The following is an 18,145-nucleotide window of genomic DNA, read 5'->3' as shown; positions in this document are numbered from 1 at the left end:
GAAAAGCAACACAAGGAATAATAAGACAGAACATGGAACTTAAAATAGTTTCTTAAATAAAGGAAAAACTGAATATTGATGTTGTGACTGTGTCAATACAAAGCAGTAAAAAGAAGCAATTAAACATCAGGAGGGAATTATTGTACCACAGCATACCTATACATTCTCAAAGAGCTCTTTACACATTCACCCCTCAACCTTTACATCACACACTGCTGCGTGGAAAAGGTAAAAATCCTTGCAGAGGTGAGTGTACCAACACTTTAGTGCACATTTATTTTTGATTTACATCCTTAAATTACAGAATATTCCCTTGGAAAGACACAACTCAGTGACAAGAGACAATCTGATCATCTTCAGTAAATTTTCTTGCTGGCACTTTATTGATACGGCTGACACATGTCTGCCTTGCTATTCACTATTTTGTATTGGTGAATAGGACTATATATTCAATTCAATAGTATTTATATAGTGCCAATTACAATTCAAATTGTCTCAAGATGCTTTACAGAACCCATATGTCTGAACCCCCAGAGCAGTCCCTAAGGCGACAGTGGCAAGAAAAAACTCCCTTTTAACGGGAAGAAACCATGAGCAGAACCCGGCTCATATGAGGGGACCCATCTGCCGCTGCCCGCCTGGGTTGAGAGGGACAGAGGAGGTAGAGGGGGTGGGAGAGGGACGGGAGAAGACGAGGGTGGGGGACAAGGAGACGTATAACGCACATTGGGATACATGCATGATAAGAGTAACATAGATGATGCATACAAAGTACAAGCCAGCAGTGAAACAGATTCAGAAATTTACTGTTATGGTGTAATTCTCTGGCTTTAAATATACTGCATATGTAGCTGATAGTAAGATGCAAACAGTGCAGATGAGCCGATCAAGTATATTAAGAGTAGAGAACAGAGTAGATTGGTGGAAATGGGCAGCTGAAAGCAGTGGGCTGGAGGAAAGTCAGCAGCAGCATCCCACAGTGGACATGATGGAGACTAAGCCAGTTGGTGGGACAGCAACCACAGATCAGAAGCATCCAGCTCTGGGACCAGGGACACTCAGAGAAAGGACACGGGGAACACAAAGTGAATGCCATTCAATAATGGTATGTATAGTGCATACATAGGTTATGAAAGAGGGGCTCAGTGCATCGAGAGATGTCCCCCAGCAGCTTAAGCCTATAGCAGCATAACTAGAGACAACTAAGGGATGTCAAAGTCATTTGTGCCCTGTACATGCAAACTCCAGCTGACCCCCTCAGGGTCACCCGAGTTAGCCCTAACTATAAACTTGAATTGAATTTAACTTTTCCAGTTTGCTTTGCAATCACTGATGTGACTGTGCTCTATTCTGACTGGGTAGGCTTGGTGACTTTTGCTGTAATAACAGCTTACAGTAAATGATCAGCAGTTGTCTTGGTTCTGTCCATTGTTGCTGTCAGGAAGATGTTGTGGCCATGTATGATTGGTGGTACATCAGGACTACCATACAGCACATGTGGAATTCACCTGGAAACTCACTCAAGCCTTCAATCACAGCAGGGTATAGTGCATAAAGAGTTGAGTTCTGCTCAAGGTTTCTTCCCTGTTAAAAGGGTGTTTTTCTTGCCACTGTCGCCTTAGGGCTTGCTCTGGGGATTCAGGCATATGGGTTCTGTAAAGCATCTTGAGACAATTTGACCTGTAATTGGCGCTATATAAATAAAATTGAATTGAATTAACTCTTGTTGTAACAGGAGAATAGGGTGTGTGGGAGCACTTGGTTAAACAGAAAATAACTTTAGCCTGGACTTTTATCGTAGCACTTTGTGATGTGACCACCCCTGCAGTCTGAAACTTCCAGAGGCAAGAAGTTTGATCTTAGTGGGGCACAGATGTGTACTGCCTTTCAGTGTTCGATATATCAGATGGTGGTAGCACATTAGCTTCAGCTCAAAATAAAATTTGAATTCACATCACATTATGCAGATTCTCAGAACTCTGGATTGCGACTGCGTGGCAAGGTGACATATCATTTTGTGTTTTTTGTGACTGTCTACTAGTGTTGCAGCTGTTCACGTTTCTTTCTCAGTTAATAATAAATTATGCATATTAGCACTTAAAATCAGCTGTTGGACAAATTAAATTACTACACAGGCTGCTCTTAAAGTGCTTGTGTGCAAAAGTGCTTCATAGATCTTAATATAGCTTGGTGTTTTGAATCTGCTAGCTGAGCAGCTAACCATCTAGACATGACTTCTATCTCTCCCTCTGCTTCTCCCTCTCTCTCATGCTCAGTGTGTCATGTTTAGCTACTCGCCCACCTCCTTTAATGATAACATGGTGCATATAATAAACGTAGTTTGTTCATAACTCTGGAGACGAGACTCAGTGAATTAGAGGCACAGCTGCATACCGTGTTAAACAACCCAGGAGCTGTCGCAGCTGGCCAACCCCCCTTAGTTTCAACAGCTACTGTCCTATCTCCAATCTACCCTTGGGCTCCAAAATCCTGGAAAAAACAATTGCCTACCTAGTTCGCCCTAAACTGCCTTAAATTAAACAGTAATAAAACTTATGTTCTCCTCATTGACACCAAATCCACTTTATCCAAAACCAACAGCTTTTCTATTATAATTGACAACTCCTTTGTCTCATCCTCCTCCAAGCTTAAGAGTCTGGATGTCATCCTCGACGGCACTCTATCTTTTCAGTCTCATATCAATAACAGTACCCGGTCTGCCTACTTCCATCTACGAAGGATCAATCATCTCCGCCCCTCCCTCACCCCCAACACTGCTGCCATCCTTGTCCACAGCCTCGTCACTTCCCATTTGGATTATTGTAAATTACTCCTCTTCGGCCTCCCTCACAAATCTCTTCATAAACTTCAACTGGTCCAGAATTCCGCTGCACGTTTCATCAGTCGGACCCCCTCCATCCATCACATCACTCCTGTCCTCCAACAGCTCCACTGGCTCCTGGTTCAGTTCTGCATACAATTCAAAATCCTTCTGTTAACATTCAAGGCTATGCACAACCTCACCCCTCCACATCTTTCCAGCCTCCTGCATGTTCCCACTTCCTCCCATTCCCTCAGATCCTCTGCCTCTTTTCACCTGTCAGTCCCCTCCGCCCATCTCACCACCATGGGGAGCAGAGCATTCAGCCACTCTGCTCCCCGTCTCTGGAATTCATTACCACCCTAACTTAGAAACATGGATTCATTCCTCCATTTCAAATCACAACTCAAAACACATCTGTTCAAAACTGCGTATTCTATCTAATAATAATAGTAATAATACATTTTATTTGAAGGCGCCTTTCTTGGCACTCAAGGACACCTGACCAGCAAACATTACCATATATACACAATACATCTGATGCCAATTGCCCTGTGTCTTGTATTGTTTTTACCGTTTATAATGTGCATTGTGTATATATGAAAATGTTTGTACGGTGTCCTTGAGTGTCGAAAGGTGCCTTCAAATAAAATTTATTATTATTAGTCAGTACAAGTGACATAGCAATCAGTGTGCAAATTTGCTAAAACAATGTCAAACTCCGTAGTTTTTCTCTCCCAATCTGATCAGTGATAACATGTATAGCCACATGTCATCACTCATCCACTGGTTGTTGGTGGTGTCCAGAAAACTATGTGAGCTTAATAGATAATTGACTTAGACTAACTTTATTATTCCTAGAGGGAAATTCAGTGGAAAACATTTTTGGGGAAAACCTGGTCTCATTACGAGAGACAACATACATTATATTGCCAAAAGTATTCGCTCACCCATCCAAATAATCAGAATCAGGTGTTCCAATCACTTCCATGGCCACAGGTGTATAAAATCAAGCACCTAGGCATGCAGACTGCTTTTACAAACATTTGTGAAAGAATGGCTCGCTCTCAGGAGCTCAGTGAATTCCAGCGTGGAACTGTGATAGGATGCCACCTGTGCAACAAATCCAGTCGTGACATTTCCTTGCTCCTAAATATTCCACAGTCAACTGTCAGCTGTATTATAAGAAAGTGGAAGTGTGTGGGAACGACAGCAACTCAGCCACGAAGTGGTAGGCCACGTAAACTGACAGAGTGGGGTTAGTGGATGCTGAGGTGCATAGTGCCAAGAGGTCGCCAACTTTCTGCAGAGTCAATGGCTACAGACCTTCAAACTTCATGTGGCCTTCAGATTAGCTCAAGAACAGTGCTTCAGCAGAGAGCTTTATGGAATGGGTTTCCATGGCCGAGCAGCTGCATCCAAGCCATACATCACCAAGTGCAATGCAAAGCGTCGGATGCAGTGGTGTAAAGCACGCCGCCACTGGACTCTAGAGCAGTGGAGACGCCTTCTCTGGAGTGACGAATCGCGCTTCTGCATCTGGCAATCTGATGGACGAGTCTGGGTTTGGCGGTTGCCAGGAGAACGATACTTGTCGGACTGCATTGTGCCAAGTGTAAAGTTTGGTGGAGGGGGGATTATGGTGTGGGGTTGTTTTTCAGGAGCTGGGCTTGGCCCCTTAGTTCCAGTGAAAGGAACGCTGGATGCTTCAGCATACCAAGACATTTTGGACAATTCCATGCTCCCAACTTTGTGGGAACAGTTTGGAGCTGCCCCTTCCTCTTCCAACATGACTGTGCACCAGTGCACAAAGCAAGGTCCATAAAGACATGGATGACAGAGTCTGGTGTGGATGAACTTGACTGGCCTGCAGAGTCCTGACCTCAACCCGATAGAACACCTTTGGGATGAATTAGAGCGGAGACTGAGAGCCAGGCCTTCTCATCCAACATCAGTGTGTAACCTCACAAATGCGCTTCTGGAAGAATGGTCAAAAATTCCCATAAACACACTCCTAAACCTTGTGGACAGCCTTCCCAGAAGAGTTGAAGCTGTTCTAGCTGCAAAGGGTGGACCGACATCATATTGAACCCTATGGATTAGGAATGGGATGTCACTTACGTTCATATGCGAGTCAAGGCAGGTGAGCGAATGATTTTGGCAATATAGTGTACATTCCACTTTGGATGGTGCAGCTTTCTTATCTAGGAATATGGACACATTTATTAGAGAACCAAACTCGTGATAATCCAGAGGTGAGACCAGGAAGCAGAGTTGCAGTCTTCTATGCTTTTCTGCTGCTTCCTTATGACTGTCACCTTCTCATTATCCCATAGAGACTGTGCCTGGCCCACAACCACCCGGAATATATGTCTAAAATTAGCAATAGAAGGGCTACTCATAACAACCTTATTCAAATGAATACAACTTCATAAGAAACAGGACAATTAAATGTGGTTTATTAAATATTAGATCTCTGTCATCAAAATCTCTTTTAATTAATGATCTGATAACAGATCATCATATTGACTTAATGTGTCTGACTGAAGCCTGGCTACAGCATGAACAATATGTCAGTCTAAATAAATCATCCCCCCTACCCCCTAGTAATATTGATTTTCATACACCCAGCAGAAGTACAGGCAGAGGAGGAGGAGTGGTAGCAATCTTCCACTCAAACTTATTAATAAACCAGAGAATAAAACTTAGCTATAATTTGCCTTAGTCTTTGTTGCACACTCTTGAATTGGAAAACAGAAGCAACTGTTCTGTTAGTTGTTGTATATTTGCCACCTGCCCCTTACTCTGAATTTTTATCCGAATTCAAAGAGTTCTTAATTGATTTAGTGCTCAGTACAGATAAAGTCACTATATTGGGTGACTTTAATATCCATGTGGATGATGAAAATGAAATTTTCAACTCTGCAATTAACTCATTGTTAGACTCAGTTGGTTTTTTCCAAAACGTTAATTAACCAACTCACACCTTTGATCTTGTTTTGATATATAGCATAGACATCTTCATACATTTTGTCTGATCATTTTTTAATAGCATTTGAAGTCACAATTACAGACTATGGAGTATCTACCAAGAAGTTCCATAACAACAGATGTTAATCAGATAAAGCAACAACTGAATTTAAAGAAGTTATTCCATTATTATTTACTTCAATGTCATATGCCCACACAGAGCAGCTCCTCTAATGTTAGTCCCACACAGGTGGATAATCTTGTTGATAGGACTGCAGCTTTACTGCATACATCAATTGACACTGTTGTCCCACTGAAAAAGAAATCAATAAATTATAATAAAATAACTCCATGGTATTAAAAACAATTGCGCAACTTAAAGCAGAATTCAAGAAGACTGGAAAGGCACTGACAATCTACGAATTCAGCAGAATTTCATCTAGCCTGGAAAGATAGTTTTCTCACATAAAAAAGGTGATTTATAGGGCAAAAACTCCCTATTATTCATCTTTAATTGAAGATACCAACAACTCCAGGTTTCTTTTCAGCTTTGTTGCCAGGCTGACAAAGAGTCACAGATCTGTGGAGCCTTCTGTTCCTTTAGCTCTCAGTAGTAATTACTTCGTGACCTTCTTCAAAAATAAAGTTTTGAATATTAAATAAAAAATCCTGAACATGTCTTGAGGTGCAGCAGCTCTGGAAGAGTCCATAGAACCAGATTTATATTTGGACTGCTTCTCTGCTGTAAATCTCTCAGAGCTCACATTGATAGTCAGTTCCTCTAAACCAGCAAATATGTTTCATAGACCCCATCCACACAAGATTGTTCAAGAACATCTTTCCTTCAATTAACACTCCAATATTAGACATGATCAACTTCTCTTTACCAACAAGCTATGTACTGCAGGCTTTTAAAGCTGCTATAATAAAGTCACTTCTCAAAAAGCCTACTCTGTATCCAGGTGTTTAAGCCAACTATAGACCTATATCCAACTTCCATTCTATTTCTAAAATTCTTGAAAAAGTTGTTCCAAGCCAATTATGTGATAATCTGCACAGAAATTGTTTGGTTGGAGAGTTTCAGTCAAGCTTTAGAATTCACCATAGTACAGATACAGCTCTGATGAAAGTTACCAATGATCTTTAAAATAGCGTTCATTTTAAACCGACAAATCAATTAGAAAAGTATGGTTTTACCTTGCTGACATGTTTCGACTGCATCTGCAGTCTTCTTCAGAGCGTCATCCAACGTGTGATGATGTGTCCTTTTTATCATGTGGCCGATCTGACAGATCTGTCAGAATCTGTCAGATCGGCCACGTGCCCCGCCGTCCGGTGGTCTCTGGAGGATAGAATCCCAGGTATTAGAGGGTGTAGGCCCCCTACTCCCAGTTCATGGAACTGCTTGCCCGCTTCCTGATCTCGATGGCCTCCTTAATCCATCGTTTGTATTTATTGGTCTCCGATGTTAAAATCCTTCCCTTGTCCCAGTCCGTGATGTGATTATTTCTTTTACAATGGTCTGTGATGGCTGATTTTTTGTTTTTTTGATTTGCTTTTTCTTTTTGTGTTCTTGTGAGTCGTCCAATGGTGCCACACCAGACAGAATGTGAAAAGGAAAGACATGCAGATCACATGTGGATAAGGATGTGGTCATTTCTTGCTGAAGAAACTCTTGGACGCCCAGACGTTGGTTTGTCTTCCAAGCTGTTGGTTTGTCTGCATTTCTGCAGAGTGTATCCAACCGCTGAAGGACGGCATCTGCACTTCCTGGCTATCTGGCTATCTGGCAGCAGCTGTACCCTTCCAGGCTATGAATCTGTATCTTCAGACATGTTTTCTGCATTAGGTTCCTTGTTTTAGCCATTTTTTTTTCTCTGAAGAACTTTCAAATGTGCTGGCTTTATATAGACACGAAGCACAGCAACATAAATTGTGTCTTTCAGTAAAAAGCACAACCTTCGTTATTGGATCACTGGTACCAATATTTCACAAATGCATGGGGTGTCCAAAAACTTTTTTTCGACACTGTATAAAGCAAGTCTGTTGAACAGCCTTCTTTCACCTCCATAATATTGTCAAAATCAGGAACATCTTGTCTCAGAGTGATGCAGAAAAATGTATCTATGCATCTGTAACTTCTAGACTGAACTATTGTAGTTCTTTATTGTCAGGATGTCCCAGTAGTTCTCTTAAAAGCGTCCAGCTATTAGTTATCAGTAAGACGGATGATATTTCTCCCATATTACCTTCTCTTCATTAGCTCCCTGTAAAATCCAGGATATAATTTAAAATCCTGCTTCTTACATATAAAACTCAATGACAGGCTCCATTGTATCGTAAAGAACTTATAGTACCATATTATCCTAACAGAGCCCTTTGTTTTTGGACTACAGGTTTACTTGTGATCCCAGAAGCAGAAATGGGAGGCAGGTCCTTCAGTTATCAGACTCCTCTGTTGTGGAATCAGCTCCCAGTTTGGGTTCGGGAGGCAGACACCCTCTCTACTTTTAAAATTAGGCTTCAAATTTTGCTGTTTGATAAAGCTTATAGTTAGAGCTACTCAGGATCACCTGAGCTGTCCCTCAGTTATGCTGCTATCGGTTTATACTGCTAGGGTATTCCCATGATGCACTGGGCTCTTTTCCTCTACTTGCTTTTGTCCATCCATCCATCCATTATCTATACACCGCTTAATCCTCACTAGGGTCGCGGGGGGGGCTGGAGCCTATCCCAGCTGACTTGGGCGAAGGCAGGGGACACCCTAGACAGGTCGCCAGTCTGTCGCAGGGCTACACATATAGACAAACAAGCACTCTCACATTCACACCTACGGGCAATTTAGAGTAATCAATTAACCTCAGCATATTTTTGGACTGTGGGAGGAAGCCGGAGTACCCGGAGAGAACCCACGCATGCACAGGGAGAACATGCAAACTCCATGCAGAAAGATCCCGGGAAAGCCGGGACGCGAACCAGGGACCTTCTTGCTGCAAGGCGAAAGTGCTAACCACTACGCCACTGTGCAGCCCACTTGCTTTTGTCCTTCCATACAATTATAGATCACCATTACATATCACTAACTCTGTGTTTCCCTGAAGTTGAGTGTTTGTTCTCTCCGCAAGATCTGGAGCTACACGTCTCTGATCTGCAATTTGTATTGTTTTGTTTGTATTGCTTATCTGTTTTCCAACTGCTATCCTGCCATCCCCACACAGACCGCTCCCTCTATCCCCACCTCCCTCATCCCCACCCTCACCCCAACCAGTGGAGGCAGATGGCTGCCTTCCTTGAACCTGCTTGTCTGAATTTTTTTTTTCTGCTGCTGCCTCCTGCTCTGCTCCACCCAGCGGCTGTTCAACCTTTGCTACAGCCTCCTGCCCTGCTCCACCCAGCAGCTGTTCCAACTCTGCTTCCTCCAGCCCTGCTACACCCAGCGGCTTTTCCACTTCTGCTGCTGCTGCTGCCTCCAGCTCTGCTCCACCCTGTGGGTGTTCCACCTCTGCTGCTGCCTCCTGCTCTGCTCCACCCAGCAGCTGTTCCACCTCTGCTGCTGGGGTTCCCCACAGAGATTTCTTCACTGTGGATGAAGTGAGGATGCAGCTGAGAAGAGTGCGTCCTGGCAAGTTGACAGGTCCTGATGGCATACCACCGAGGCTTCTGAAGGAGTGTGCTGCAGAGCTTGCAGTGCCTCTGCACACACTCTTCAGTGGGAGTCTCCAATTGGAGAGGGTGCCGAGCCAATGGAAGACATCCTGCATTGTGCCAGTGCCTAAGGTCGGAGGCCTTCTGGGGTCAACGATTACAGACCAGTGGCCCTCATGTCTGTGATCATGATGACCCTAGAGAGGCTCCTTCTCCGGCTCCTGGTGCCACAATTGCAGAGGGCACTGGATCCCTTACAGTTCGATTATCGAGAGGGTATGCGTGTGGAGGATGCCATGCATGAAGAAGTCCATCCTCATTAACAGCAGGCACCCGCTGCATGAAACTGTGGCCGCTCAGCAAAGCAGCCACAGTGCGCATCTCTTTTATGCGCTGCAAGACTAAGAGGTTCAGGAGTTCATTTGTACCGACCGCGATAAGACTGTACGACGGATCTTGCTAATGTGCACTTTATTAGTATTGATAGTAGTTTTTAACCTATTATTTATCTTTTTTTTTACTTTTTATCTTTTTTACTGTGTTTGGATGAGTCTGAGTGTGTGCCGCACACTGTGGGCTGCTGGACACCTGAATTTCCCCTCTCGGGATTGATAAAGTATCCTACCTAATGCTCACATGCCCGTTGTTGGCGCTTTTGACTGTGCACAGGGGTCTGCATGGGCACCCTGACTGGTCTGCAGCTAAGCAGCCCCGTACGCAACAAACTGCAATGCACTGTGTATTCTGACACCCTTCTGTCAGAACCAGCATTAGCTTTTTCAGCAATTTGACCTGACCTTGTTGCTGGTTCACCACTGTTTCTTCCTTGGACCAATTTTGATAGATGCTGACTGCTGAAGACTAGGAACACCCAACAAGAGCTGCAGTTTTGGAGATGCTGAGACCCAGTTGTCCACCCTTCACAATTTTTCCCATGTCAAACTGGCTCAAATCCTTACGCTTGCCCATGTATTATGCTTCTACCACATCAACTTTAAGGACAGAATGTTCTCTTGCTGCCTAATATATCCAACCCACCAACAGGTGCCATGATAACAAGATAATCAGTGTTTTCAATACTTTATCTGCAGTACTGATACTGTAATACCAGCTGTACTTTCTCACTCTCTTTTTAATCTGACAGCAAGTTAACACACACACACACACACTGCACTGCAGCACTCACTAAGTTCATTTGGCTCATTTGCTCTGTTTGAAACATGTATTGATTGTGCAAGAAAGATTGTGAGTGTCCACAACTTGTTTTTGTGGAAAACAAAAACAGCAGGAGAGGTGTTTGAATTATTTTTGGATTATTTGACTATGTGCTGCTGATTTCACTTGCAAAACAATGTTCCAAAAGGAACCTCATTTCATCATCATTGTTTTCTGTAGTACATGTCTGCTAATAGGTTATAATAATTGTAATTAACTCCATTTGAGTTTTTGCTTATGACAATCTCAAGAAAGACACTTGTTGAAAATGCACTTTTGAACGAGTGCATTAGCTAAAGAAATTTTTGTTACTGGAAAAAAATTGCTTATTGTTATGCAGAAGCTTTGTTATAGTTATTGTTAATAAAAATACATGTATATCAAGATTTTAAAAAATGTATGCCCCAAGTGTTGTTGCAAATTTTCCCCATGGTATCCAGTGTCAATTTATGGTATTGCATTTTTGAAATTCCAGTATCTTGACAACAACATATGCTGGGCATTGATGTGGCTGATGTACTTTTCCACACTTTTCACACTACAGCCTCTTTGATGTGTGAGTAATCAGCTTGTCTGTTGACTGTGTGTATGGCAGCATTGGAAACCATGTGTATTTTTCGAAATAATGGCTGCTGTCCTGTTTGACCTCTTTGTTGGTATCCATCATTTGCATTTGAGACTTGGCTGTTTTAGCAACCCCACATATGCCTGTGATTTCATCCTGCCCCTTTTCGACCAAGCTGGTTCCAGTTCCAGTTCGGAGCCAGTGCCTGACTTAGCACCGGTTCTTTGTGTTTCCATCAGCTGAGCACCAGCTTCAGGCTCCAAAAACTGGTGCTTTTCAGGCACCAACTCTTTGCTGGGCCAGAGTTGAGAACTGAGTACGTCACGGGCTGGGCGGGGTTACGGGGACCAACGATCAACGGTGAAAGCTCAGAACCGCCATTTTTAAACAGCCGAGCCAGTAATAGTAGTAGTAATAATAGTAGTAGTAGTAATAGTAGTAATAGTAATAGTAGTGTTTAGTGTTTGTGTTTTGAAAACCGATAAATATAGACGCCAAATCCAAGCTGCAGCGGTCTGAGGAGGAGACCCAATGCTTCCTAGCACTGTGGTCTTCATATGAAATTCAGTCGAAGTTAGAGGGAGCCTCTCGGACCACGCCGGTGTTGGAAACGATCCAGTGGGAGATGGCTTCAGCTGGTACGAGCGGAGCCTCGACTAACTCCTCAACAATCTTAAAAAGCTCAAAAATGACTACACGGACCAGAAAAGGGACTTGGGACGCAGCAGTTGTCGGCCAAAAAGAGCCCCCATTTTGACCACCTGCATTCCGTGATTTCCAACCGGGGTCCTGAACGCCATGGCCGTGCTGGAGTTGATGCAGTCCGCCGTACAGACCACCGATCCTGATCCTGGTAAGTTTTATTCCTCAAACACCTTGCTGTTAGCCTACTATGAATATGCCAGCTACAATAGTTCCACATCAATATCATGAATGGTACGCCAGCTAACGTGGTCCGGGCACAGGATCAGTGATCAGAGGTTGGCGGTGACGATTGTTTGCTGACCAGTTAGCCGCTGGTAAGCTAACAAGCCATGAAACAACGTCTTATAAAACCTGAGAAAAGCAGCAGCAATATTTCATTAGAAGACCTGTATTCAAAACTTCCCACATTGTTACACAATGGCCCATTTAATCATATTACTGAACTATATTTTAATCATTGAAATTTCCCTTGAAGAACCAATAAACTGTTTGCCAACATTATCATTAATGTAAGTCTAAAACTGAATCAAATGATCAAATTAACACAATGAAGTAAAGAGTACTGGTAATGTGCAGCTATTTTTAGAGTTTCAAGGTAAAATGCTGATTGTGCTGTGATTTTCCAGCTTGCAGATGTGGAAATTCAAAGCATTCATTTCGTATACACAGATTTCTTTGGTGGTTTTTAGTTGTTGCTTAAATAAAACAAGACATTTAGCACTGTTGGAAATTATTACAGGTATTTATTGCAACACTTTATAACATTGTATAGACAAATTAATAATTAATTAATGGAGAAAATGGTTTTAAATTACGGATACTATCAACTACATTTCTTGTTCATTTTCTTTAGTTGTCTGCCTTGGATGATGAGGTCCAGTTAACAGGACCACTACTCTGCAGCTTGCTGGTCCCATCCTGCAGCTCCTCCTCTCAACAGACCAAATCAAGTAAAACCTGTTTAGACTATGCAGACATGAACATGATCAATATGTTATCTTTTGACTAATCCTAAAATCACAAAATACAACATTTACTTTAAGTTAACTGTGTTCATGAATATAAAAAATAATTACTAACAACTAGTACCTTTTTGGGTGCTTTTATACAGGAAAAACTAAGTGGAGTGCTACTGTGGATCTGCTGCAGTGTCTGGAGAGGTCAGAGGAACAGTTCTTGGAACAGATCAGAAGAAACCAAGACCTGGCCACTGCCATGCCCCAGAACATCCAGAGGATGGATGGAAATTTAAACACCTTGGTCGGACTGATGGGACACATGGTGTCAGTGCTGGAGCGACTGTCACAGAAATAAACTGCATTGTCCACTACTTCTGCCTTTTCGAGGAAAAAAAATCTTTTTGTTGTAAAGTCTTTTCCTTCTTAGCTATTTAAGTTCACTTGTATTTTTACTCTTGCACTTTGGGTGAATAAAAATATATTTGTGATAAAAGATGCAAGTTTTGTCTAATCTACAAAGACTTTATTCAGTGTTCAGTGCACACTTCTGTTCCACACATTTTGACAAATAATCAGTTGTGCTTTTCAAGCAGAATTCAGTCTGAAACATATCAGCAACATATGTTGTTTTTTTTTGCTGTCACCAACTGCACTACTGCAACAGATATATTATTGAAGTGTGCTACATACACTACTCACAAAAAGTTATTCAACTTTCAGGTGAAATTTATGGAAAATGTAAAAAGTTTATGATATATCATGAAAGTAGGGCATTTAAGTAGAAGCATTCAATAGTGATTTTCTCATCTCAAACAATTTATTGAAACAAAAGCTAACAATAGTGGTGGGTATATCACGATAAAACTGTCAGTGTCTCATGACAGTTTGGACAGAACAGCAGCCTTCAGCTGAAATCTGGTACAATTGTGTCCCACCAGTGGCATGATCACGGATGTACCCAGACAACAGCTGACCTCTGCCTTGCAATTAGCCTTAAAACCCATCTATAAAGATAAATATAGATGCTATCATCAACTTATAGCGTTTGTTTAACCGCTATTTAATGGATGCAAATGTAGTCAAGGCTAAGTAGCTGAGCTAATGCTAACACACCACTGTTAAGAATCAAAACCTCTCTGACAATTACCTGTCTTCTCAGACGTTGCGTTCTGTCACCGTTGCTTGTGACTAGGCTGAAGACAGGTAGCTGCTAACAGATTATTTGTTTCCGGATTGCAATGTAGGCTTGCAAAGTCAGGAACGGCACTTGCATGTTTACGGTGTGTCAACGTTGCTGAACGACTACGCATGCAGTGACATACTGACGTTTTACGCAATGATGCGGCTCCAACTTGGCTCCTTGCCAAAGGAAAAGCAAACTGGTTCTCAGGAGGCACAAGATTTGAACTGGCTGAGCACTAGCACCAAACTATAACCTGGTTCTTTTTGGTCGAAAGGTGGTATTTGAGCTGAAGCCTGGCTGTCTGAACTCGTTTTGAAGGTGTTTGTCATTAATGCATAGATCAGTCTTGTGTCTTATTATGTCACTGTCTGATCCCCAAAGTTCATAACCCTTTTGTGTCTTAGTTTAATCACAAATCAGTATCAATGATTAATGAGTCTGCTATGGTATGTCTTCAGAACTGATGCCTTATAAATACAATGTTGGTTGGCATGTTGTTTGGAAGACAGTGTGTCCTGAAATCTTGTAGAATTATTTCCAGAATTAGTGCTGAGCATGTTGAATACTTCTGCCTCTTCTCCTTGTGCATGAAATAAAATAGCTACTCATACTGTTGTTCTCCTGCTTTCAGTCATGTACAGGTGAAGACAAAATTATTAGTCCCCATATGAAATTTTAGTTTTTTTCCAAAAATTCCCAAGTGCTGTTACATAGGTCAAGGAATTTTTAACACAGCTTTTTCAAATATCCTAGTTTTATATTGGATGCTTACATTACTTTGCACACAGAAACAAAATTATTTAACAAAAACTACCAGGGTCAAAATTATTAGCCCCCTTGATGCTAATAATCTATTGTGTATCCTTTTTGCTGGATAACAGCTTGCAATCATTTGTTTAGGTTTCTAACAAGTCTTTGACACATCTTCTGAGGAATCCCAGCCCATTGTTCTTTGGCAGATCTCTCAAGTTCCTCCAGATTTGATGGTCTTCTGGCATGGACCCTGGTCTTCGGTTGACCCCACAGATTTTCACTGGGTTTCAAGTTGGGGCTTTGTGCAGGCCAGTCAATAACATTCACTTTGATCTTCTGGAGGTAATTCTTCACCAGGAGCGACGTATGTTTTGGGTCGTCATGTTGGAAGATAAAGCAACAACCTAGAACCAGTTTTGCAGCTGACTGCTTGAGATTTTCTTTCAAAATCTTCATATATCCTTTTTTCTGATTCCTTCAACCTTGACAAAAGTCCCACTTCCAGACGAAATGAAGCATCCCCACAGCATAATACTGCCACCACCATATTTAACTGTGGGGACGGTGTTCTTTGGGTTATACACCTCTCCCTTCTTTCTCCAAACATAAGCAACATCTCTATGACCAAAGAGCACTAATTTGGTCTCATCTGATCAAAGGACATGCTTCCAGTATTCATAGTCTTTTTCCAGATTGTCCTTAGCATACTTCAGTCTGGCTTGAAGGTGTCTCTTCTGTAGAAGTGGAGTTTTTCTTGGCCATTTCTATGCAGGGCTCGAGTGACTGTCTTCTTTGACACTACAATTCCTGACTTGGTCATTAACTAGTATTTTGATGGTTGTTCTAGCATCTTTAGACACGTCTTTCACAATTTTTCTTTTCAGAGTCTTTGAAATCTTTCGCTTCCTACCTCTGCCAGACTTGTTCTGTACTGTGTGGTTCTCTTTGAATTTCTTGATGAGACTTGTCACTCCACTTCACGACTTCCACGTCACTCTTGGTGAAGAATTACCTCCACAAGACCACGGTGCACAAAGCCCTGACTTGAATCCCATTGAAAATATGTGGGGTCAACTGAAGACCGGGGTCCATACCACAAGACCATCAAATCTGGAGGAGATTGGGAGATTTGACAAAGAAGAATGAGCTGGGTTTCCTCAGGAGATGTGTCAAAGACTTGTTAGAAACTACAACAAACAGCTGCAAGCTCTTTTCCAGCAAAAAGGATACACAATAGACTATCAGCATTAAAGGGGCTAATAATTTTGACCCTGCTGGATTTTGTTAAATCATGTTTCTGTGTGCAAAGCAAAATAATGTAAGCACCCAAAATAAAACTAGGATGTTGGGAGAAGCTGTGTTAAAAATTCCTCGATCTGTTCAACAGCACTTGGGAATTTTTTGAAAAAAAAAAACACTACAATTTCATATTGGGGCTAATAATTTTGTCTTCAACTGTACATCTGAAGGTGTCTCCAGTTTTCATTTACTTTGCTTGACTTGAGTAATAGGGTTGGCAACATGAATTGCTCCATTCAGGAAAAGGGTTATACCTAACAATCTGGTAAGGAATTGCATCTCACATTAAAATTTCATGTCCAGGTAACGTTTGTAGCTTCATTTGTGGACTCTCTTGAAAGCTATTCTTGGCCCTTAAGCATGGAAACTTGTTGGTTATCTTTAACTTGCTGAGATCACTCCTCCTTCTGACACCATGTAAAGACTACTTTCAGCATGAAAGTTAAGGAGCCATCACAGGAGACACAGTACAGTGGCAGGAGGCAATCTTTCCTTCAGCGTTGCTGACAACTGACACGTCTTTATCAAACTACCCTATGACATTCCAGTGTACCTCTATTGGGTGACATGGTACACTAGCATAAGTTAGCAAACTAGTCTATACAACACATATTCAGTGTGAATTTCAGGTTTTAACCAGCTGTTACTGAGTCCATGTTATTTGTGTTCACTTGTGTTGAACACTTTTTATGAGCATGTGTTTTCCTGTGTTTCAGGCTGATTTGACAGTAGAGGAGAGCGTTTCTGGAATGCTGTCTGTCCTGTCCGGTCTCACAGAGTATGACCATGGAGGATTCAAGGACTACCGTGGACAGAACCTACCATGGTAAAAAATTTTTAAAAAATGCTCTCCTAGCACACAGTGCTCTATCAGGGAATACTGCACTGTGCCTGGTCCTTCCTTAACTATTTAAGTCTACATCAACATGCTCTGTGCTATGATCAAATAAAACATTTTGACATGGGTTTAAACATGTGAAATTATTTTTTTCTTCACATAAAACTGGGTGTTACATTATAAGTGTCCATTTCATTGCATCAGGTTACCTGTCTTAGTCCATGGGCCAGACCAGATATTGGTACCACCCAAGGTGGCAAAACTTCAAGGGTGCCATTTTATTTGTTTCACCCATAGGGCTAAAATAAAACATAATAACCTTTCCTAATGAGCAGCTATTTCACTTTTCATGCATATTCGATCTGCCAATCACACACCCAGATGTGTGCATGGAATTCATGGAAGGAGGCTTTTTTGTTCAACTTGGCTGTAACAATCCCTTTCGAAGAGTTCATGTTGACCAAGCTATTGAAGAAACAGTCAACAAAGATGAAGAGATTCAGCTTGAAGCCAGGAGCTGTGACCAAATATTACTAGCTTACCATCAGCCACTGAGTACAAGATCATGTTCCTCAGACAACTGAGGGACCCAACAGGTCAAGGCATGCCAAAACTGTCCCATCCAGATCTTCAGGGCCCAAGGATCAAGAAAGATGAAGCAGATATCTGGGCTCTCCTTGATCTTATGGAGAATAACTGGCTAAATCCTATGTCCCCTGATGAGACTGATCTGGTGAGTCTCTCAACTGGCACAAGTGGCTACAACTGATGTGACTAGGGATCTTTTGAGAGATCATGAAATAGGAGAAGAGGCCTGCCAAGTATTGAAGCAAACAAGGTTAGATGAGGACCCACAATCTGTGAAATTCAATGACAAGATGACCAAGCAAAGTCTGAAGACATTCTCTAATGTCAGTACTAAAACAGTTCATGGAAAGAAAACACATGCTGTGCTTCTGAAGGCAGATAGAAATCTTTTTAGCCACATGATCCTTGTGGCAGAAACTTGGAAGGTAAATCTGAAGGATGTCCTTGCCCATCCACTGGGCCCAATACTATGGGCACTGGCAAATGCTGATGGGTCCTTCTGAAAAACAAACAAGGCTGCACTTGCCAAAGAACTTGAGAAGAATGCGTCTCCAGCAGAAGACATGCCAGCATCTATTTAAATCATTGATGGGATGAGCCTCGT

At 42.0% G+C, this 18,145-nt stretch overlaps 1 protein-coding gene across 2 annotated transcripts in view; it reads left to right on the top strand.

Moving 5' to 3' along the window:
- The window catches only part of LOC111566685 (C-factor-like), a 35,112-nt gene that overhangs the window by 12,069 nt on the left and 4,898 nt on the right, over positions 1-18,145 (top strand). The window contains exon 6 of one of the 2 annotated variants that reach the window (XM_023267421.3): positions 16,832-16,941. In XM_023267421.3, the coding sequence (XP_023123189.1) occupies positions 16,832-16,941 (110 nt within the window). Of the gene's footprint in view, positions 1-11,126; positions 11,220-16,831; positions 16,942-18,145 lie in introns of those variants that run through there. The other variant, XM_055007404.1, reaches the window with a different exon arrangement.

The sequence above is a fragment of the Amphiprion ocellaris genome, chromosome 3, assembly GCF_022539595.1.
Source record: "Amphiprion ocellaris isolate individual 3 ecotype Okinawa chromosome 3, ASM2253959v1, whole genome shotgun sequence".
NCBI lineage: Eukaryota > Metazoa > Chordata > Actinopteri > Pomacentridae > Amphiprion > Amphiprion ocellaris.
This window is presented reverse-complemented; position numbering and strand designations above follow the sequence as displayed.